Source organism: Dermochelys coriacea, chromosome 18 (assembly GCF_009764565.3).
Source record: "Dermochelys coriacea isolate rDerCor1 chromosome 18, rDerCor1.pri.v4, whole genome shotgun sequence".
NCBI classification, from domain to species: Eukaryota; Metazoa; Chordata; order Testudines; family Dermochelyidae; genus Dermochelys; species Dermochelys coriacea.
The window spans coordinates 251,671-276,158 of NC_050085.1; the positions used below are offsets into that span (position 1 = coordinate 251,671).

Genomic DNA, 24,488 nt, shown 5'->3' on the forward strand with positions numbered 1-24,488 from the left:
TGAAAAGGATACATTTTCTTAAAAGGAATCACTACGGCTTCTTGGGCTCATTCCTCCCCCTGCCAGATCAGGCCACCCCTTCGTGACACTCAAAACATCCATACAGGCAACAATGAAGACCAATTAAAACCCAAGGAAATATAATCAACTTGATGTGTTTGAGGTACTTATTTTCTTTCCATCAACTTTTCTCCATTACACGTGGAGTGTGCTAAACTCTAATTGCCAACATAATTTCATCTTCAAGAATAAATTTTTTCACATCCTGGACACAAGAAATACAAGTAATACAAAAAGGACTCACTCCTGCAAAGTGCTGAGCATGGACCTCACTGTGAACTGTAGGTACTCAACACTTTTCACAAGTGCTCAACACCTGCCAAAACTGAGACTTAAGTCACTCCTAATCTATCACTGAACCTCTCTCTATGGCGTTTTTTAAATTTCGTAGATCCATTTTCCTCCCATTCAACTGCAAGGGCCATTGCAATATATTAGCACATTTAGAAGGTATTTACAACTAACATCAGAAGGATGACAGGAAATAGATTAACTGTAATATTGTGTATTTTAGAAAACACGTCTCCATAAGTATTTTACACACACATAGCTTGTTGATAATTGCTCTGGAATGGCTTACTGTTATGACCTTGCTCCATGAAACAGAAGTAAATGTCTGACAATGCACAAAGTGGTACAACATATTTATTTAAAGCTTGGAGCATCAGCCTTGTATTCCAATCCTACAAATGTCATTATCATTCTAAATATATGAAATGAGAGAGAACAAATGATTGTGTGGTATTTTATCAAGGTTTTATTGGCATGAAGATGGTGGTGAAGCCACTAATGAATTATGCAGATCATCCCAAGAAGTGCCAATAAAACCTTTACAATCACTCTATTACATGTTTCATATTTGCTGCACGGTTTATAGAGAAACTATTTAAAAATACTTCAGAACCTTACAATGAGATGCATTGTTACAATATTTCATTTCTGTCTGTAAAATCAAATCCCACTGGAATGCAAAGGGAGCTGGGCACCTAAATCCTTTAAGATCCTTTGACAAATCCAGCCTGAGTCCAACTGGTCACAAAACGGAGGGAGAAGACAATGGTAACAAACAACTTACAGAGCATTACAACATTACTTGAATTTATTTTACATACACATGCCAACTTTACAATTTTAAGATCTGATATCATGTGACCTTCCCTGACTAGAAGTGTATGCTGTATGGGTCCCAAGGGAAACCTGGGAATTTCTCCTTAAACTTGCCACTGGCGCAGCACTTAATCCTTCACCTCACAGAGCAGTGAAATTTTGGAGAGAGAGAGAGAACATAAGAACGGCCATATTGCATCAGACCAATGGTCCATCAAGACCAGTATTCTCTCTTCCAATAGTGGCCAATGCCAGATGCTTCAGAGGGAATAAACAGAACAGGTAATCCTCAAGTGATCTAAGCCCTGTCGCCCATTCCCAGCTCCTGGCGAACAGAGGCTAGGGACAATACAGAGCATGGTTTGCATCCCCTGTCCATCCTAGTTAATAGCCACTGATGGACCCATCCTCCAGGAACTTATCTAATTCTTACCCTGGTATAGTCTTGGCCTTACAACATCCTCTGGCAAAGAGTTCCACAGATTGACTGTTTATCATGTGAAGAAATGCTTGCTTTTGTTTGTTTGAAACTTCTTGCCTGTTAATTTCATTTGGTGACTCCTAGTTCTACTCTTATAAGAAAGAGAAAATAACACTTGTTTACTTTCTCCACACCAGTCATGATTTTATAGACCTCAAACATATTCCCCCTTAGTCGTCTCTTTTCCAAGCTGAAAAGTCACAGTCTTATTAATCTCTCGTCACACAGAAGCTGTTCTATACCCCTAATGTTTTTCTTGCCCTTTTCTGTACCTTTTCCAGTTGCAATATATCTTTTTTGAGACAGTGCGGCCACATCTGCCCGCAGTATTCAAGAAAATACTCCATGTCTAGTTGGCAGCCAGTATCAAGTGGAGTGCCCCAAGGGTCGGTCCTGGGGCCGGTTTTGTTCAATATCTTCATTAATGATCTGGAGGATAGCGTGGACTGCACCCTCAGCAAGTTTGCAGATGACACTAAACTGGGAGGTAGATATGCTGGAGGGTAGGGATAGGATGCAGAGGGACACAGACAAATTGGAGGATTGGGCCAAAAGAAATCTGATGAGGTTCAACAAGGACAAGTGCAGAGTCCTGCACGTAGGATGGAAGTATCCCATACACTGCGACGGACCGAATGGCTAGGCAGCAGTTCTGCAGAAAAGGACCTAGGGGTTACAGTGGACAAGAAGCTGGATATGAGTCAGCAGTGTGCCCTTGTTGCAAAGAAGGCTAATGGCATTTTGGGATGTATAAGTAGGGGCATTGCCAGCAGATCGAGGGTTGTGATCATTTCCCTCTATTTGGCATTGGTGAGGCCTCATCTGGAGTACTGTGTCCAGTTTTGAGTCCCACACTACAAGAAGGATGTGGAAAAACTGGAAAGAGTCCAGCGGAGGGCAACAAAAAGGGTTAGGGGGCTGGAGCACATGACTTATGAGAAGAGGCTGAGGGAACTGGGATTGTTTAGTCTGCAGAAGAGAAGAATGAGGGGGGATTTGATAGTGGCTTTCAACTACCTGAAGGGGGGGTTCCGAAGAGGATGGATCTAGACTGTTCTCAGTGGTAGCAGATGACAGAACAAGGAGTAATCATCTCAAGTTGCAGCAGGGGAGGTTTAAGTTGGATGTTAGGAAAAACTTTTTCACTAGGAGGATGGTGAAGCACTGGAATGAGTTACCTAGGGAGGTGATGGAATCTCTTTCCTTAGAGGTTTTCAAGGACAGGCTTGACAAAGCCCTGGCTGGGATGATTTAGTTGGGGATTGGTCCTACTTTGAGCAGGGGGTTGGACTAGATGACCTCCTGAGGTCCCTTCCAACCCTGATATTCTATGATTCTATTCTATGATTCTATGCTTCTAAAATATAATATTGCTTCTATATAAGTCCATGGCATACTATGGACTTATATAGAAGCAATATTATATTTTCTGTCTTATTATCTATCCCTTTCCTAATGATCCCCAACATTTAGTTAGCTTTTTTGACCGTTGCTGCACATTGAGTGGCTGTTTCCAGAGAACTATCCACAATGACTCCTAGATCTCTTTCTTGAGTGGTAACAGCCAATTTAGACCCCCATCATTTTATATATACAGTTGGGATTATGTTTTCCAATGTGCATTACTTTGCATTTGTCAATACTGAAATTCATCTGCCATTTTGTTGCCCAGCCCTCCAGTTTTGTGAGATCCCTTTGTAACTCTTTGCAGTCTGATTTAGACTTAACTATCTTGAGTAGTTTAGTATTATCATCTGCAAATTTTGCCACCTCATTATTTAAAAACCAGTTACCTACCTTTCATAACTGTTGCTCTTCAGAATGTGTTGCTCATTTCCATTCCATTCTAGGTGCGCGCACACCCACGTACGCGGTTGTCGGAGATTTTTGCCTTTACAGAGCCAGCTTTGTCGCCTCCTTGAGTGCCGCGCTGATGCGTTGGTATATCAGGTGCTGCCAGCCCTATGCCCTCTGAATTCCTTCTTGCCAGCAACTCTGACAAAGGGGCAAGAGGGCGGATATTGGAATGGACATGAACAACACATCTCAAAGAACAACATTTATGAAAGGAAGGTAACAGTTTTTTCTTCTTTGAATGCTTGCTCATGTCAATTCCATTCTAGGTGACTCACAAGCAGTGTTCCCTCTAATTTTTCCCACCCATGTGCAGAATGAATTTGTTATGTCCACAAATATGGAGGTGATGTGTGACACATCACCTCCATATTGGCGCATATAACAAAATTCATGTGGAAGAGTGGGGCCAAGGGGTTCAGAGTGTGGAAGGGGGCTCAGGGCTGGGGCAGAGGGTTCGGGTGCAGGGGAGATGAGGTCTCCAGCTGGGGGTGCAGGCTCTGGGGTGGGGCCGGGGATGTGGGGGTCAGGGTTGGGACAAGCAGTTGGGGTGTGGGGGTGCAGGCTCTGGGGTGGGGGTGCAGTGGGGCTCCCCAGGGCTATGGTGGGGAGAGAGGACTCCCCTCCCGCCGCTCCCTCTCCCTGCAGCAGCACCTGGGCTGGAGGTAGGGGGGGGAGAGGCGCCTCTCCCTGCCGTGGCAGATCCAGGCCAGCCTAGGTTCAGGCTGGGGGAGGGTGCGCCTGTTACCTGTCAGGTTTGGTGCTGGGCTGTGGTGGGGCGCCTGTCCCCCGATTGCATCAGGTTTGGCACTGGGCTGGGTTGGGGTGGGGAGAGGGGCGCTGCGGCAGGTCTGGGGCTTGGGGATAGGTAGCTGCGTGGCCGCACAGCTTAGAGGGAACTTAGCTCACAAGCAGTATCAATGGAGGTGGACTCAGAGTCTTGCAGCTTGCAGCACTGTTTGGCCCGAATACGCTGTTCTGAGGCCCAGCACATGAACCTTTTCCATTTGGCCAGGTAAGTTGCTCTGGTGAAGGGTTTCCTGCTACCCAGCAAGACCTGCTGAACATGGGCTGAGCATGCCCATTTGTCCGCACTTAGCCATGCAGTAGCCAAGCCATCAAGTGCAGCGCCACCAGGTTTGGGTGCAAAAGGCTGCCGTAGTTCTGGGATAGCAGATCCAGCCAGAGGGGCAGCTGCAGTGGGGAGGCTACCGAATACAGCAATGTGCCGAACCAGTGCTGGCAAGGTCACGTGGGGGCTATTAGGATAATTCTCGCCCTGTCTTGCTTGATCTTCACAAGAACTCTGTGAATCAACAGCACTAGTGGGAAGGCATACATTAGCGCTCCCGACCAAGGAACGAGAAAGGCGTCTGACAGGGAGCCCCTGTCCGTCCCCCGCATCGAACAAAACATATGGCATTTTCTGTTCTGTCTGGACGCAAGCAGGTCCACCTGCGGAGTCCCCCACCCCTGGAAGATTATGACGAACATCTCCAGATGGAGCGACCACTTGTGGCGAGCCGAGGAAGTCCTGCTGAGGTGATCTGCCAAGATGTTCCAGGTTCCAGGCAGGTGTGTGGCTATCAGATGAATGGCATGCCGCACACAATGACGGAGAGCTTCTTGACAAAGGGCCAAAGACCTGGCACCGCCTTGCCTGTTGATGTAATACATTGTAATACATGTAATATTGTCCATCAGGACCTGTACCACATTTGCCCTTCAGGTGGGGCAAGGAAGCCTGGCAGGCCAGATGAACTGCTCTTAGCTCCCTGACATTGATGTGGATGGTTAGATCTTCCTGCAACCAGTGGCCCTGGGTGCTCAGCTCGCCCAAGTTGCCTCCCCAGCCCAAGTCCAAAGCATCAGAGGCCAGGGTCAACAATGGGGATGGGGTTACAAAGCGGACTCCCTCCAACACCGATCCGGGGTCTAACCATCAATCCAGGGATGACCTGATGTGGTCCGGCACCCTGACTACCCGGTCTAGGTCATGCCTCTTGAGGATGTAGACAGACACCAGCCATGCTTGCAGAGCCGCAGACAGGTGTGAGCCATGGTGAGCTGGTTGTTCTTTATATGTGAGATCACGGCCAATATAGCTTGAAAATGAACTTCCAGAAGGAAGGCTCTTGCTTGTCTAGAGTTGAGAACTGCTCCAATGAACTCTATTTGCTAGACAGGTATTAAGATGGATTTTTTCTCATTTATTAACAGGCCCAGGTCATGGCAGGTGGAACGCACCAGATTGAGGCTCCTCTGCACTTGCTCCTGAGACCTGCCTTTGATGAGCCAGTCATCGAGATATGGGAAGACCTGGACCTCCTGACGTCTCAGGTAAGCAGCCACTGGCGCCATACATTTTGTGAACACCCTCAGGACCGATGAGAGGCCAAAGAGCAGCGCCATGACTAGAAAATGGCATCTACCCACTATGAAATGGAGGAAATGTCAGTGACCTTGGAATATGGAAATAAGCATCCTTCAAGTCAAGGGTGGCATGTACGAGTCTCCTGGATCCAGGGAGAGGATGATGGAGGCCAGGGAGACCATTCGAAACTGCAACTTTCTGAGAGACTTGTTGAGGTGATGCAGGTCCAGAATGGGTCTGAGGTCCCGTTTTGCTTTCGGGATTAGGACGTAGTGGGAATAGAACCCTTTTCTCTTCATGTACTGAGGGACCTCCTCCACTGCCCCTAGGTACAGGAGGTTCTCAGCCTCTTAGACAAGTAGTTACTCGTGAGAACGGTCCCAGAAGAGGGGAGGTGGGAGGGAGGGGTGGCCAAAAATTGCAGGGGATAGCCCCGAGATACTATGTCCACCACCCACTGGTCCGAGGTGACCCACGACCAGGCCGAACGGTAGGGACGAAGATGGACGAGGAAAGAACAAGGTGGATCCGGGGAACTGACTGGGGCATTGCTCTCGAGTGAACCTTCAAAATGAGCGCTTCTGGACCCTGGGATGCTTGGCTGGGCTGCGAGGGTGAATGGAAAAGGAAGGGCGGCAACGACTAAAGCTCGTTTCTCTATCCCTTCTCCTTGCAGATCCTTGACGAGGCTGCCAAGGTCTTGGCGGCAGGGTGGCTGGAACTCCTTCCATGCAGACTGCGACATATGCATGCCCAGAGAGTGCAGTGTGGTCCGAATGTCCTTTAATCCATGCAGCCTCTCATTAGTCTGCTCCAAAAAGAGACCGTTCCCATCGAATGGGAGGTCCTGGATAGAGGTCTGCATCTTTTGGGACAGACCAGTGGTGTTAAGCCAGGAGCTGCACCTCATGAAAATCACCGCCACAACCATCCTAGCCTCTGAGTCTGCCACATCCCATGCCATCTGGAGAGCGCACCTAGCTTCCATAGTGCCTCTAAAGGGGGCACCACAGCTGGCCCTATGGATACTGCTAAGGCAAAAATCTACGACGACTGCGCACATGCACACACAGAATGGAATCGACATGGGCAAGCAGTTAAAGAACCACCCTTTTTCCAGATCATTTATGAATATGTTGAACAGTACTGGACACAATACAGATCCCTAAGGAGATATCACTATTTACCTCTGTCCATTCTGAAAACTAACAATTTATTCCAACCCTTTTCTTCCTATCTTTTAACAAGTTACTGATCCATGAGAGGACCTTCCCTCTTATCCCATGACAGCTTACTGTGCCTAAGAGCCTTTAGTGAGGGACCTTGTCAAAGGCTTTCTGAAAATCTAAGTACACTATATCCACTGAATCACCCTTGTCCACATGCTTGTTAACCCCCTCAAAGACTTCTAGAAGATTGGTGAGACATGATTTCCGTTTACAAAAACCATGTTGACTATGTCCCAACAAATCACGTTTATCTATGTGTCTGATAATTCTGATCTTTACTATAGAAAGAAGAAATTTCACATATTGGGGAAGAGGGACAGAAGAAAACATGCCATTTTTTAAAACAATTTATTTGTGAAGCTCCTCAGAGTTTTGAAATGTTAGAAACAGTCCTTGTGGAATTTGATTATTAGATAGAGTGAAGATGAGGTGGCCAAAAGCCCACGGTGAATTGAATTAATTGTATGGATATCTCCACAACAGGCAAGTGGTACATGTGATTGCATCTTTGTATATACATTATACATTCAAACACATACACACACCTTTTAGCACAGTGTACATTGCTCACTGGCATACTACAAAGTTGCAGTATGCAATCTATTATATCTGAGCATAAACTTTCGTGAGCTACAGCTCATGAAAGCTTATGCTCAAATAAATTTGTTAGTCTCTAAGGTGCCACAAGTACTCCTTTTCTTTTTTGCGAATACAGACTAACACGGTTGCTACTCTGCAATCTATTATAGTTATTGTTACATTAATGACATTATCTATAAATTACTCACCCATTTGCCTGGAGAGAGATATTGTATTTTTGTTTTTTTTTAAATGAGTAAAGCAGCATTACTTTTTCATTATCATGGGAGTAATGTTTGTATCTGGGCTGGTAAATTTTTGTGATGATATTACACATCTGGTTTAACAATTATTTAAATACCCCATGCACCAAGGGTCTCTTTTCCACAACTATCATTTAGGGTCCAGAACACCACTGGTGAAAACAAACAAATATATGATGGCTGATTTCTTATGACAGAGTATCTCGTGTTCTTCCACTCCTCATTCATAAAGAGAAATGTCAGAATACAAATAAGTAACTACATAATTATACTGGATGAACTGAGATGTTCCCTTGCAACAGAAAGTAGAGTTAAACTGCAATGTAGAGCATGGACCTCATTCTCCATTGCCTTGAACCTTTTGAAGTGATTTATATCTTACAAAAAGAAAAGGAGTACTTGTGGCACCTTAGAGACTAACAAATTTATTTGAGCATAAGCTTTCGTGAGCTACAGCTCACTTCATCGGATGAAACTACTTACAAAGTAGATGTAAAAAGTTACCATTCCAATTTGCTAGCATTTTACAGCCAATTAACACAGAAAGTCTGTGCCCTTAGAGGGAAGTATATACGCTTTCGTGTAGGGGTGCAGGATGCTAGCGTATGCCACACCGCCTAGCTTATATGGCACCGCCATGCAGTATGGCAGCGGGGATGGGTAAGGCTGTATGAGAGGGACCAGAAAGTTGAAGGATGTCCAGGAATTGGTACTGAGGGTCTTGAACATCTTTCACTGGAAGGTTGAGGGCAGTAGCCATGCGATGAAGCAGGGACTGATATTGCGTGTGGTCACCAGGTGTGAGACGGAACGTGGAATAAAGGCATTTTCTAGTGACAAAGTGCCTGTAGGGATGGGTGGTTCTGGAGGTGTCATCAGGACTGGCAGTGCCGATGGAGCAGGACCCATCCAAGGGTTCATCCTGGACAGTGGCAGTATGGGAAGAAGATGCATGGTGTGGGCGATGATACCACGATGATGCTAGGGGTCCCAGGAGGGCCAGTTAGGTCAGGAGTAGGGGTTGCCATGCACTGACATTGCCTGTGGGTTTCTGGACTAGGAGTCAGATGCAGGACTGTAGTCCGAAGAGTGCCAAGGATCAGGACTGTAAGTAATGTTTGTATGTTGTAATGTTTGTAAGCGTGGGCCAGGGAAAAGGCCGTGTCCGGTTCGGTAGACCAGTCAGACTCCAAGGGTTCTGGAAAGGGAGGAGCTGTCAGCACTGCTGGGACCAATGGTGCCAGGCATGCTGGAGGAGGATGGCTGAAGAGCAAGAGGGGCTCATCTGTTCCGGAGCCAGTGGAGAATGATGGAGGACAAGGGGTTCATCGACTAGAGAAGGGAGTCCAGAGTGCAGCAGAGTACTTGCGAAGGGTAGCATAAGTTCCGCTGACAACGTGAGAGGTGATAGACAGCCTGGAGTGCCTGGGATCGGATGCATTAAGCCTAAGGGTCCCAATGGAGTTGACAGTGCCAAGAGCGAGGTCGAAGGTCCCGCTGCTGGACTAGATGGGGCTGATAGTAAGTGGTGGCATTAGGAACGGTGTTGTGTGCACACTCTCTTAGGGGCCGAAGTTGAAGCCCGAACTTCTATTGCAGCACACTTCTCACTCGACCAATCCCAGCTCGTGGAGGAAATGCATCGTTCTGAGGTGGCCATGGTAAGAGAGCCGCCCTTGTGCCTGTGCTTCTTGTGAACGCGGTGGGGCTTCAGTGGGTGCAGCTGTGCTGCATATGAGGAGCCAGGTGAGGCACTTACCACCAGTGACAGGCGTCACTCTGGTGGTTCCGTTGGAGCCAGGTCTTGTTGCGCATGTGACCACATTGCCTCCTCTATTAAAAAGTTATGGAGATGAAATGCATAAGCTGCTCAGGTCCGTGATGGAAATGAGTGGCAAATGGAGCAGCAGGAAACTATATGGGCTTCACCCAGGCAGTAGAGACAACAGTGTGCTTATTGCTCACTGAGAACGAGCGAGGGCACAAGGTGCAGTTTTTGAAGCTGGCTAGATGGGATTGGGCCGGGAAGGGTGGAGAAGTCCCCAAAGGGGAAAGTCCAATAAAATAACCTAACTATATACTAAGAATGTAAAACTAACAAACTAAAGAGGAGGAAAATAGGTACTATATACAGTTAAAAAGGGTCGAACACAATACTCTTAGGTAACTAAGAGGACGTAGGAACAAAGGGTTCCAACTGTGGCCATGCAGCGGTAAAAGGGAACTGGAGCGGCGTTGACCCGCGCAGCATCTTAAAGCCTTGGATGCGCCACATGCCGACGCATGATACGCTTCGGGGGGGGGGCGTGTCAACGGACACTATTATGAACAGTTCCAGCTCTGGCACATGGTACGCATGCACACCAGCATTTGGAATTCATATAAGGATCAGCACTTGAACAAGAATTAGAACTTCAAGAAAGATTACACAAAACCTGAGGAATACTTTTTTCCATATTCCTAAAAACATTTTTTCAGAGACTGTGTGTTGGGCTATTTACCAATAATGAAATTAAAGCATTAAAATTAAAATCTTCATAATAAAGAAACCAAAACTTTGTATATAATAATTTAGAGTTTAAACTATGGTATATCTAAAAGCAAACTCCAATCCTATAATTTAGGAGCTGATCATATAAATTGTTACTTACAGAAGTAGTCCTATTCCACTATTGAACCAATGAAGAAATTAAATGTGTGTTATGAAATGGCTTAGACTGAGAGAAGACTGTTATTGCAAGAGCAATGAAAAATTTAAAACAGGAGAAGGCAGAAGAAAAATATCTGATGTTATACAGATGGTGAAGAGCCTGTTTAGATCCAGCATGCAAATTATTTACAGGAATCTGGCATAATTTTCAGCCATTTCACAGCTTTTCACAGAAGTAATTTAATATCAGAAAATAATACAGTAGATGTAATTAATTAATATCATTACACATTTATAAATGCATTTTTGAAAGGGCAAAATATAAATAGACAGAAAATCATAATGATTTTTTCCTGTTCAAGTTCACTTTGTCTCTGTATATAACAGGTTTTAAAACCCCTTAGGAACTTCTTATGCAGGAATAGTCAATTATTTTGTGTCATGGTCCACATTTCTTGGCCAAGGTACAGTCAAGGTGCTGACTCCAGAGAAAATAATATAAAAAAAACTATAATAATAAGTAAATAAAAGATTTCAGAGACTGTTCTAAAGTCTCTGGCAGTCCGAATTTGCCCCACGGTCCACCTATTGACTACCCCTGTTCTGATGCCTAAAACTTGAAAGCTGAAGTGGTCTATCTGTGATTGAAACTCTTCTGAAAGTAGCAGTAAGACCAATGCAGAAAGAAAGGTCTAGAAGTGAAAGGTAAATACTGTAAGCGTAATGAAATTACAGGTATAATTTTGCCCATGGATACTTCACTGTAGTCTAATGGGAACCATATTTGATCATCCAAGTGCAGAATCTGGTCCTATAGGTTTCAGGCTGGCAGCCTTTAAAATAATTATGATATGGGAAAAATTATGTGTAATATCAGAAAAATCTTTAATTTTTCTCATTTTCTCTTGTCCTTCAATAACAAAAAATGAATAAACTTTCAGTTTCATGTAAAGAGTATTTTGCAAAATTACCTCCCCCAACACATACAAATCTTGCAGTAAGCACTGTTGATTAATGGAAATAAAACACTTAGGTGACAGGTTTCAGAGTGGTAGCTGTGTTAGTCTGTATCAGCAAAAAGAATGAGGAGTACTTGTGGCACCTTAGAGACTAACAAATTTATTTGAGCATAAGCTTTCATGGGCTAAAACCCACTTTCAGATGAATGCAGTGGAAAATACAGTAGGAAGATATCTATACACAGAGAACATGAACAAATGGGGATTTCCATACCAACTATAATGAGACTAATCAATTAAGGTGGGCTATTATCGGCAGGAGAAAAAAAAAACTTTTGTAGTGATAATCAGGGTGGCCCATTTCCAACAGTTGACAAGAAGGCGTGAGTAACAGTAGGGGAAAAATTAGCATGGGGAAATAGTTTTTACTTTGTGTAATGACCCTTCCACTCCCAGTCTTTATTCAAGCCTAATTTAATGGTGTCCAGTTTGCAAATTAATTCTAATTTTGCAGTCTCTCGTTGGAGTCTGTTTTTGAAGTTTTTTTGTTGGAGTACTGCGACTTTTTAGGTTTGTAATTGAGTGACCAGGGAGGTTGAAGTGTTCTCCGACTCGTTTTTTAATGTTATAATTCTTGACATTTGATTTGTGTCCATTTATTCTTCTGTGTAGAGACTGTCCGGTCCGGCCAATGTACATGGCAGAGGGACATTGCTGGCACATGTTGGCATATATCACATTGGTAGATGCACAGGTGAACGAGCCTCTGATAGTGTGGCTGATGTGATTAGGTCGTATGATAGTGTCCCTTGAATAGATATGTGGACAGAGTTGGCAATGGGCTTTGTTGCAAGGATAGGTTCCTGGGTTAGTGGTTTTGTTGTGTGGTGTGTGGTTGCTGGTGAGTATTTCCTTCAGGTTGGGGGGCTGTCTGTAAGCAAGGACTGGCCTGTCTCCCAAGATCTGTGAGAGTGAGGGATGGTCCTTCAGGATAGGTTGTAGATCCTTGATAGAGAGGTTTTAGTTGGGGGCTGAAGGTGACGGCTAGTGGCGTTCTGTTACTTTCTTTGTTGGGCTTGTCCTGTAGTAGGTGACTTCTGGGTATTCTTCTGGCTCTGTCAATCTGTTTCTTCACTTCAGCAGGTGGGTATTGTAGTTTTAAGAACGCTTGATAGAGATCTTATAGGTGTTTGTCTCTGTCTGAGGGATTGGAGCAAATGTGGTTATATCTTAGAGCTAGACTGTAGACAATGGATCGTGTGATGTGGTCTGGATGAAAGCTGGAGGCATGTAGGTAAGTACAATGGTCAGTAGGTTTTCGGTATAGGGTGGTGTTTATGTGACCATCGCTAATTAGCACTGTAGTGTCCAGGAAGTGGATCTCTTGTGTGGACTGGTCCAGGCTGAGGTTGATGGTGGGATGGAAATTGTTGAAATCATGGTGGAATTCCTCAAGGGCTTCTTTTCTATGGGTCCACATGATGAAGATGTCATCACTGTAGTGTAAGTAAAGTAGAGGCATTAGGGGACGAGAGCTGAGGAAGTGTTGTTCTAAGTCAGCCATAAAAATGTTGGCATACTGTAGGCCATGCAGGTACCCAAAGCAATGCTGCTGACTTGAAGGTATACATTGTCCCCAAATGTGAAACAGTTGTGCGTGAGGACAAAGTCACAAAGTTCAGCCACCAGGATTGCCATGACATTATCAGGGATACTGTTTCTGACAGCTTGTAGTCCATCTTTGTGTGGAATGTTGGTGCAGAGGGCTTCTGCATCCATAGTGGCCAGGATGGTGTTTTCTGGAAGATCACCGATGGATTGTAGTTTCCTTAGGAAGTCAGTGGTGTCCCGAAGATAGCTAGGAGCGCTGGTAGCGTAGGGCCTGAGGAGAGAGTCTACATAGCCAGACAATCCTGCTGTCAGGGTGCCAATGCCTGAGATGATGGGGTGTCCAGGATTTCCAGGTTTATGGATCTTGGGTAGCAGACAGAATACCCCTGCTCAGGGTTCTAGGGATGTGTGTGTGCAGATTTGTTCCTGTGCTTTTTCAGGGAGTTTCTTGAGCAAATGCTGTAGTTTCTTTTGGTAACCCTCAGTGAGATCAGAGGGTAATGGCCTGTAGAATGTGGTGTTAGAGAGCTGCCTAGTAACCTCTCGTTCATATTCCTACCTATTCATGGTAGGACATGGTAGACAGCACCTCCTTTGTCAGCCTTTTTGATTATGATGTCAGAGTTGTTCCGGAGGCTGTGGTGCTTTAGCAACATTTGGTCCTGTTAACTATTAAATAAACCTATGCATGATATTATACCCAACATTACTTTAGAATAGCTAAATGCCAATCATCCACTGATTCACAAATTTTCCACCCTTTATGTTTACAGAAACAACGACCTTCCACGTAAAATGAAGCAAATACAGCAAATAAAAAAAAAATTGGTGAACTAATCCATTTAAAGTTAGAATCACAAAGTTCTCATAGGAGAGTTTAAACCAAATGTAGTTCACAATTCTGGGACAAAAATGTAGGCTTTAGAAGGCTTTCACAGAGGTTTTGCATCTAATTTCTAGGTTCCAAATCATTCATAAACAATTTTCAACCTTCCTGGACTACTATGTATAGTTTTGTTTTTGTTTTTTTAAAACCAGAAATATTGAAATATGGTATAACAATAAAGTCTCTTGAGCAGGGAAGACCATTTCGCTTATGTGACGGGGTGTATTGTAACATTACTTTTGTAGTGGAAAATGGATGCATTGTTAAAATTAAGTTAGGATGGGTAGATCTAGTGTGTTACACTTGGCATCTCAGCCATCTAAAGCACATAAGTGTCCAACTCATTTATCACTTTCAGAAATATCATTTTTTGACACTGTTGTCCAAAATGCAAGGCTTTGAAATAGCTTGCTGAGAAGGTTCACATTCAAGGACTGATGAATATTACAGCTGGTTTTGGTGGAGGATGACAAATCAAAAGAAGCTGGTTATTCAGCCAGCCAGTTGATGTTAGAGAGAAGGAGAGTGATGTCTTTCAGGTTTCCTGGCTGGACACACATGGGGTGCAGTTCTGTCCCCTACCCCAATTGAAACAAAATAAACCAGAAGCGGATATAAAGTGAACAAATCCTAGGATATATTTAATAAATAACACATTCTTATGGAACATCTAATAACCTATCCCTTATATGAAGATCAGAGTTACATAGTATAACGAACAGTAATAACCTCATTAGTTTTCCTGGATGTGCTTATTAATTAAGGATTAACATTCTCTGATTAAACCAGTGGTGATTTGGTACAAGCTAGATCCAGGGGTGGGGACAGAGGGAAGGTGAAGGAACTACACTGATTAAAAATTGTACCCAAATAACCCCCCCTTTCCCTCTGTCCTCAAGTTTAATGCATGCTGGACCATAATGTCAAGAACTTACCTAGTACAGGGTTCTTCCTGGAGTTTAAATTCTGAGACTCTGCATTCTCCTCTGGTTGGCCATCTGCTTCCACCTCTTCTTTCTTTTGAGTATCTTTTACAACTTCATTAAGGGTAGTTCTTCTGCTCTCCTCTCCATCTAAATCTCCCTGAACAGCAGGAAGGGAAATTGGAGATGGAAGAGGAAGAGGAAGAGGAGGGGAAGGAGGTGTTGTAGTGGTAACAGCAGCAGAAACAGGAATAGGAGGAGTTAGAGACGGAGAGGGAGAGGTGGAAAGAGCAGTGGAAGATGGTACACTTTTCACTTCTGCAGGAAGGCCTTCCAAAATCTCAAATTCAGGAGTCAATGGTGCAACTTCCTGTTGAACTATTTCTGCTATGCCGTCTATAGCAGTTACTTTTTCATTAACTCCATTAATTTCATTAATTAGATTAGTACTAGCAGTCACTGGAATATCACTAGTTGCTACAGTACTAGGCTCCTTGCATGTATCAGCATCAGCTTCTTCTATTGGTGAAGGGTCTGATTCTTCTCTGCAGGGTGTGGCATTGGATATAGGCATTGTCTCCTCTTTCGGGAAAGTTAGTTCACATCTCTCCTCTGAGTCAGCTGTGAATGTAGGTTTACTAGAAACAGCAGCAGCAGCAGCAACAACTGCAATAGGAACAAGAGGGACTGGTGATGCAGCAAGAGGAAGTTCTGATGGTGGTTCCACTGAGGCAGCCTCAGATGTCTGGTCAGCTTGATCTTTTTTCTCCCCACTAGGCTCTGGTCTGAGGACTGGGGAAGGAGATTTTAATACTGAATCTGGTTTTGGCTTCTCTTCTAGGGAAGAAAAAAAAACAACATTACAAGGACAGATTACAGAGCAGCCGTGTTAGTCTGTATCTGCAAAAAGAACAGGAGTACTTGTGGCACCTTAGAGACTAACAAATTCATTAGAGCATAAGATTTCGTGGGCTACAGCCCACTTCATTGGATGCATAGAATGAAACATATAGTAAGAAGATATATATATATATACAAATACAGATAAGTTGGAAGTTTCCATACAAACTGTAAGAGGCTAATTAGTTAAGATGAGCTATTATCAGCAGGAGAAAAAAACTTTTGTAGTGATAATCAAGATGCCCCATTTATACAGTTGACAAGAAGGTGTGAGGATACTTAACTTAGGGAAATAGAGTCAATATGTGTAATGACCCAGCCACTCCCAGTCTCTATTCAAACCCAAGTTAATGGTATCTAGTTTGCATATTAATTCAAGCTCAGCAGTTTCTCCTTGGAGTCTGTTTTTGAAGCTTTTCTGTTGCAAAATTGGACAAAAGGACAGATTAGTTTACCAATTTAGTTTTAACTAGCCATGCTTAGGGTCCTTTTCATTACTCCACTCTGTGTTCTGTCCATTATTCCAGGAGCTCCTTGGAAGAACTGCAGAAGCAGTAGCTAACCTTTAAACCTAAAGTGAGACCCAAGACTCTCGGGGAACTTTAATATTTAATGGACAGTTGAAGTTTTAAGAACAAAAGTTTTTCAAGAAATCACCCTTTTCTTGAGCAAAGCATACTTAGAAACCTTAACTACAGAAGACATGTTTGTTAATTTTGGAAACCTACAGAGTTTTGTTGCTCAAAACAGGACTCTTCTTCCTAAAAATGACAATGAACGCAAAACAAAAATAAATGTAAGTTAAATTCTAGGAAAGAGGACAGAATGGGTTAGTGGACGGCGTGTAACACTGAGACCCAGGAACTACAACATTCTGAAATTCATTCTAAAAATGAATCCCTCTGTGGCCTTGAGCAAGTCACAACTCTAGTTTTCTCTATTTGTAAAATGGGAATACTACTATTTGCCAACCTGAGTAGAGTATTGTGATGATTAGTAATTTGTTTATTGCTTTAAGGATGCAAAACACCATGCTATTATTAAGAAGTGAGATAAGATAATTTGACAAGTAATCATAGAATCATAGAATATCAGGGTTGGAAGGGACCTCAGGAGGTCATCTAGTCCAACCCCCTGCTCAAAGCTGGACCAATCCCCAAATAAATCATCCCAGCCAGGGCTTTGTCAAGCCTGACCTTAAAAACTTCTAAGGAAGGAGATTCCACCACCTCCCTAGGTAATGCATTCCAGTGTTTCACCACCCTCCTAATGAAAACGTTTTTCCTAATATCCAACCTAAACCCCCACACTGCAACTTGAGACCATTACTCCTTGTTCTGTCATCTGCTACCACTGAGAACAGTCTAGATCCATTGTTTTGGAACCCTCTTTCAGGTAGTTGAAAGCAGCTATCAAATCCCCCCCTCATTCTTCTCTTCCACAGACTAAACAATCCCAGTTCCCTCAGCCTCTCCTCATAAGTCATGTGTTCCAGCCCCCTAATCCTTTTTGTTGCCCTCCGCTGGACTCTTTCCAATTTTTCCACATCCTTCTTGTAACGTGGGAATCAAAACTGGACACAGTACTCCAGATGAGGCCTCACCAATGTCGAATAGAGGGGAACGATCACGTCCCTCGATCTGCTGGCAATGCCCCTACTTATACATCCCCAAATGCCATTGGCCTTCTTGGCAACAAGGGCACACTGTTGACTCATATCCAGCTTCTCATCCACTGTAACCCCTAGGTCCTTTTCTGCAGAACTGCTCCCTAGCCATTCAGTCCCTAGTCTGTAGCGGTGCATGGGATTCTTCCGTCCTAAGTGCAGGACTCTGCACTTGTCTTTGTTGAACCTCATCAGATTTCTTTTGGCACAATCCGCCAATTTGTCTAGGTCCCTCTGTATCCTATCCCTACCCTCCAGCATATCTACCTCTCCTCCCAGTTTTATATACAAACACAGAGAACATGAAACAATGGGTTTTATCATACACACTGTCAGGAGAGTGATCACTTAAGATGAGCTATTACCAGCATATCTACCTCTCCTCCCAGTTTAGTGTCATCTTCAAACTTGCTGAGGGTGCAATCCATACCATCCTCCAGATCATTGAAGAAGATATTGAACAAAACTGGCCTGAGGACCGAACCTTGGGGCACTCCACTTGATACCGGCTGCCAACTAGACATGAAGCCATTGATCACTACCCGTTGAGCCCGACAATCTAGCCAACTTTCTATCCACCTTATAGTCCAACAATAATAAAACAAACTAAGTTTCTAAATTCCTCCCTTCAGGATATCAGAAAAGACTTATTACACTCTACCCTTACACTTTTGTTTTAAATTCTAGCAGTGAAAATTAAAATTTATCCCACATAAAACTGAAAATGAAGGGGATTTAAGTATGGTTTCCACTGAAGAGAGGTTCTATTTCATTTTGTGGTATGCTAGTGAAAGAGATCAGGCTGGATTGGAAAAAGTAAAGTGAATTACCTTATCATAATGCATTATTTGAGATGTGTGGTCCCTATGGGTATTTACTATGGTTGCACATGCACTCTATGTGCCTGTGACCAGAAGATTTTTCAGTAGCAGTTGGTCCATGCCTGTGCCCTATACCTCTCTGTGCCCTGAACCAAGGGCATAAAAGGCACCAATCACCTCTCCAGTTCCTACACTACAGTGAATAAAGTGAGGATTCAAGTAGAGGGGATGGAGGGCAGGTCGTGAATACCCACAGGAACCGCACAGCTCGAACTCCAGTTACTATAAGTTTTTTTTGTTTTTGAGTGCTTGTCCCTAAGGGTGTTTACTGTAGGCAACTCCCAAGCAGTACTCATTGAGAAGGAGGGTATGAGGAAGTATGTTACACCACAGATAGAAAGATCGTTGAAACAAAGGAGAAATCCATGCATGAAGCTTGAGCAAGGACATAATGTCTAGTAAGAGTGTGTATTAAGCCCCATTCACTACTCTACAGATTTCTAAGAGGGGAATTCCTTGCAGGGAAGCCAACAAGGTGGCCTGTGCTCTGGTTGAGCAGCCCTGACACCTGTAGGGAAAGGACTCTATGAGCTCATAGCAAAGGAAGATTGGAGTGGGTGGGTGAGATTCTGTGGCCTGCGCTGTGCAGGAGGTCGGACTAGATGATCAGAATGGTCCCTTCTGACCTTAGTATCTAAGAATCTATGAAGATGTAGCACAAAGGCTATTTAAAAGGTCTTTACAAAGAGACGGGTTTCCCCTTCATTTGCTCGGTAATGGAAACAAAGTGTCTAAGACTTCCCAAAGGGCTCTGTCCTTTGCAAGTAGCAGACTAAAGCTCTGTGGACACCCAGTGAATTAAATCTTCTTTATCCTTGTTGATGTGAGTTTCTGGGTAGAAAAAGAGGAAGTGGACAGTTCAATTCAAGTGAAAATCAGAGAGAATCTTAGGGATGAAATCTTAAGGACACTTTATCCCTATGAAAGATTAAGTAGGGAGAGTCCGCCGTGATTGCTGGTAGGAAGGCCATTTTCATAGAAAGGTGTAAAACAGAAAAAGTGACCAAAGGCTTGAAAGGCAGATTCATAAGCATAACAGTATCAAGTTCAGATGCCAGGCAGATATAGGTTTTAATACCGGGGAAAGGTTCTGATGATACCTTTTACGAACCCCAGAGTTGTAGGATAGGTGAAAACAGAGCAGTTCTCCACCAGGGGATGGAAGGCATTAGTAGCTGTTAAATGTATGCATGGTGAACTAATAGAAAGACACGATGCCTTTATGGAAAGAAGATAGTCCATAGAGCGTCCCAGGTTCCTCTACAGGAAAGGGACATTGCTGACAGCAGAGGGAGAACAGCTTCCATTTGGCAGTATAATACTTCCTTGTAGAGGATTCCCTATTTTTATTAAGGATGGATTGGATCTCTTCTGAACATGATCTGTTTGTTTTCCATTCGAAATCTTGGGATGGACTTGGGATAGTGTAAAGAGTTGCTTTTGGGCAACTACATGACAGCGTATAACAGTTTGGGAACTACACTCAGGGACTAGTCTAGCACCTCTATTCATTAACACATGGAACAAGACCAAAACCAGTCTACCACCAGGAGAAATCATTTTTACAAAACTATTAAAAAGTGGATATTTTTAAATACTAAATTTATTCATTATGAATCATTAAGAAATAAATGGGATCTCCAAATGCTAGAATAGCCAGAAGTAAAACGTTTCAGCGCTCCTATCCATAGTGACTTCACTGTGCTTTGCAGTGCTACAGTTCTGAAATTGCATTATGTTCCCTCAGAATAAATATAGAATTAGATATGACCAAGGATAATGGAAAATTTGTTACCTAACAATTTCCTTTCTGGGGACTGCTCTCTCCTGCAATCGGAGACACTCAAGCTAGACTTCTTTTCCTAAAATATACAGTTCAGACTTGTCCATGAGGTTCCAGGGCTCAGCCTTACCTTCATGTAGGCAAAAAAGCCTACAGGCAGGCTAGGAGAATAATTTATTCCTTTAGAGGAGTATTTCATTTTGTTTAGGAAATGCCATTCATAAGTCACGCTATCAGGTTCAAATAATAGATAAAAGAGGAGATTTTGTCTGGGATAATGAGAATTGCCATAGTTTCCTCTTTCTTGATCTTTGGAATTACTTTTCCTAGTATCAGAACAGGAGGGAAAGCATATAGAAACAGGTATCAGAGTAGCAGCCGTGTTAGGCTGTATTCGCAAAAAGAAAAGGAGTACTTGTGGCCCTTTAGAGACGAACAAATTTATTTGAGCATAAGCTTTTGTGAGCTTCAGTTCACTTCATCGGATGCTGGAGCGCAAGGGCTGGCTGGGCCTGGAGGAGGTGGTACACCTGCTGAATGGCAATGAGTTTGCTCCTACAGAGCCGGTCATGGAGGAGAATCCTGCCTGGGAGTTGCAGCGTGTCATCCTAGCAGTCTTCCTGGGAGGCTGCACCTTTTCTGAGATCTCTGCTCTCCGATTCCTGGGGAAGGAGAAAGGATACAAGTTTATATTCCTGACGACAGCCATCGCAAGCAGCGCCCGGCTGATGGACGCCATGTTAGAGGCGGAGGTGTGAGGCAGGGGTGAGCTGCGGCCGTGGCAGAGCAGCTTGTACCAGCCAGAGTCACACTCCACAGTGGACACTGCCCAGGCACTGCATGTGACACTGGAGTGTTACACATCAGCAGCCGGAGCAGGGCAGACACGGAGCCCATCCTGTCATGAGCCTCTCCTTGGGCTTTCCGAAGGCTGCAGATTGGGGTTTAAATGGTTGAAGAGATGTTCACTGGGTGGGAGGACGTGCCACTGGGGAGGCTAGAGGAGGGAAGAAGCTGTTGTTTCTCCAATCCTAGCTGTAGCTCACGAAAGCTTATGCTCAAATAAATTTGTTAATCTCTAAGGTGCCACAAGTACTCCTTTTCTTTTTTCATATAGAAACAGATTCAACCTTCCTTGAGTCAAAGCATCTTTTCCCAGTGATTTCTGGTCTGCTTTTCTGATGAAGAAAAGCCTTATTTTCATATTTTGACTGAATGTGAACAGGTCCACCTTGATTCAGGGACTATTCTGAGTTGTTTACCTGCCAACAGCGTAACCAGCTTGCATTTGTGTTACAAATCCCTTTGTAAAAATGCATCCGATGAAGTAAGCTGTAGCTCACGAAAGCTTATGCTCAAATAAATTTGTTGGTCTCTAAGGTGCCACAAGTACTCCTTTTCTTTTCGCTACAAAACTGATGCTCTAAAAATCATCTCTGAGTTTGACCTCACTTCTCTGTGTATTGTGATGTCCTATATGTCCTTGCAACCCTAAAATGTTGGTGTCAGTGGTTAGGATTTTGAGGTTCAGATGGTGAAAGAAGAATTCTACTATTACAGGGATTTCCTGCTTCCATCACCTGGTAGACTCGATCACACTGGGCAGCATCTTTACTTTTCATTACCTTGCTTGGGAATCATTCCAAGCCCATAAGAGGAATCTCTGAAGTTCTTTCATAGGCAGTCTTGCCCATGGAGTAATCTCTATGCATGAGAACAGAAGATCAGGGAGCTGCATAAAACAGATGTATGTCACTTGGTTCTGTGATATCTCATGGATAAGTACTTGAACCTTGTCAAACACATCCTCTACTTTGAGAGGACTAGAGCCCTCCTTGCGTCAATACTGACGTCTATATAGACAATCCTCAAAGAGTCCAGAGATTTTCTTTCAAGTTTGTCACAAACCCCAGTGCCTGAAGAGCACTGCCAGAATTACTTGCTGCAAGGTCTCTTGGGATCAGTTCTGATGATTGTTGCTCAGATCCTAAACTCGCCAATCTGGTTATTATCACCTACCAATAACTTCATGAAAACCATGGAAGGCAGAAAGACCACGTTGTATCAGCAGTGATAAATTCTGTTGGCAAACCAGAGAATTTTCCAATCAAAGGGCCTAACTGTAAAACACAGATAGAGCTTCTGTAAAGTCCTGCAACCTCTACTGGTCTCCTCAAGTGATTTCAGTATTATCAGAAGAGAGCATTTCCATCCTGAATTTCATCACCTTCATTGACTTGTTCACTCTCTTTTGAAATCTCACATGGTTCAAATTCTGTTTTTGTACTTCAAAGAATCTGGAGTAGAACCCTGAGCACTTTTTATCTTAAGGGACTCAGCTCAGGGAGACATGAGACTGTATGCAGAATGGTTTGATGTATTATGACATCTCTCAAGCTTCAAGAGGGGACAAAAAGGGATTTTGAGGAGCCTTGAGTTTGAGGGAGCATCTGTGTTGCAATACTTCCTATACTCACCTGTCAAAAGTCATTAGATCTAAGTCTTTGATATGTGGAATACCCTGCTCCCTAGGCATTTTTCTGGATTGGAAGTTGACCCAGCAGCATCATACTGATGATTTGGACCAGAACAATTGGCTCCACTGTTGAGTCTGAGCTTTCCCATAGCGGTTCAAACTCATATTTTGCCCCCAGGTAAACTGAGTCCCTTCTCTGGTAGGAAGGACTCTTAGGTTTCACTGTGGTGCTCCTCATCCCTTAATATGAAACTGGAAAAGTGCCAAGGAGGACTGATTTGACCTTATGGAGGTGCATCTGGAGGTATTACCGTTGATGTGGGGAAGGATATGGAGGCCTGAGCATGATGTCCAGATGCTGAGCAGAGCGTAGGTCTGCAGACAGAGCGTGGTTTTGTGTTCTTTGGTTCCTGAGAGGATCTCTTGTTTTTTTTCCCATTTCATTTATCCTTCGCCACCATTTTTAGAGGAGTGGGAAATAAATGGAGAGAAGAAACTTGGCAGGTGGCTCCATTCAGAGGACAGAACTCCAGAAACCTTGACCTCCTAAAGATGGAGGGAGATTTTGTTTAGTGTAATTCCAAAATAAGTTCTAAATTCTAAATAAGTTCTAGGATTGCTAATGGATGAGGTGGGAGAGCTGAGCTGTTGCTCTGCACTTATGAAAGCAAAGAATCTGGTGTAAAGGCAGAACTGTCTCTGGTAATTGCAGGAAGATGGAAATATCTGCAACATCTCAGATCTGGGGAGCGGTTACAATTCAGAATAAACTTCCATTTTGACATTTGTATATGTTGTTGTTGTTTGTTTTGTTTTTGTTTTTTTACGCAAGGGCCCTTGTAATTTTGAGAACTTATAACAACAGTAATAATTCTAGTGTCTCTGAGACCCTGGAATATAACCTGCAAAACTGAATTTAATGAGACCCTGTAAAAATATAGAGGCTAAGACAGACCTAATCAATCTAAAAGGAAGGATGGAGAGTAATACAAGATGTGAACTTAACAGATATATGATTGGACACTTAATCTGCAACCGTTCCCCTATACAATTTAGAAAGCTCTTCCCATCTTTTCTGAGAACCCAATGATCTTGTAAGCATTTGTATTTGTTTTTCTTGCTTTCCTTTTTGGGTTGGTTCAATGGCCAAGCAGAAGAGAAAGAGTTGTAGACAGAGAGCCTATCTGAATGTGCATTCAGCAGGAAGACCCTTCTTTAGGGCTGCCTGGCTGAATACTGGTTCTATAGACATATTGGGGCCAATGGCACAAATGGTACTTTACAAGGGACACTGCAAGTAGACGTGAACTTGAAGAGGCCTTTGTTACCAATGGAGATTGCTTTGTACTCCACTGACTATGTGGAGTCCAATATCAATTTTTTGACATTTACAGTCATCCCTACGGAGGAGAGGAGTAGAAGCAGCAGGGAGGTCGATACTCAAGCCTCTCATCTGGATCGTGCTGCCAGAGGGACACTCCTAGTAATTCTTCAGAGTAAATGAAGAGAGATTAAAATGTTAAGTCTGGGCCGCCACGACAGAGAAAACCTCAGTGAAAATCCAAGGAGCAGTGGTGAAACCAAATGGTAGAACTTTGTACTGGAAGTGACCAGGGCCCACTGTAAATTTCAAGAACCGTCTGTGGGTCAGGCGGATATCTATGTACAAGGAAGCGTCTTGCATAACAAGAGCCGTAAATCACATGCTGTTTTCTAGCAAAAATATGATTGGTTTGCATATGAAGCGGTTGAGATGACAGATCTAGGACTGGTCCTCATCCTCCCTTTTTTCTTGGGGACTGTGCT

General features: G+C 43.6%; 1 protein-coding gene across 40 annotated transcripts in view; it reads right to left on the reverse strand.

The window, feature by feature from the left end:
- The window catches only part of EIF4G3 (eukaryotic translation initiation factor 4 gamma 3), a 455,276-nt gene that overhangs the window by 131,113 nt on the left and 299,675 nt on the right, over positions 1–24,488 (reverse strand). For all 40 annotated transcript variants that reach the window (XR_006276414.1, XM_043500160.1, XM_043500159.1 and 37 more), the window contains one exon: positions 14,989–15,813. Coding sequence is in view for 39 of the 40 variants with exons in the window: in XM_043500160.1 (XP_043356095.1) it covers positions 14,989–15,813 (825 nt within the window). In the remaining variant the exon portion in view is untranslated. The remainder of the gene's footprint in view (positions 1–14,988; positions 15,814–24,488) is intronic.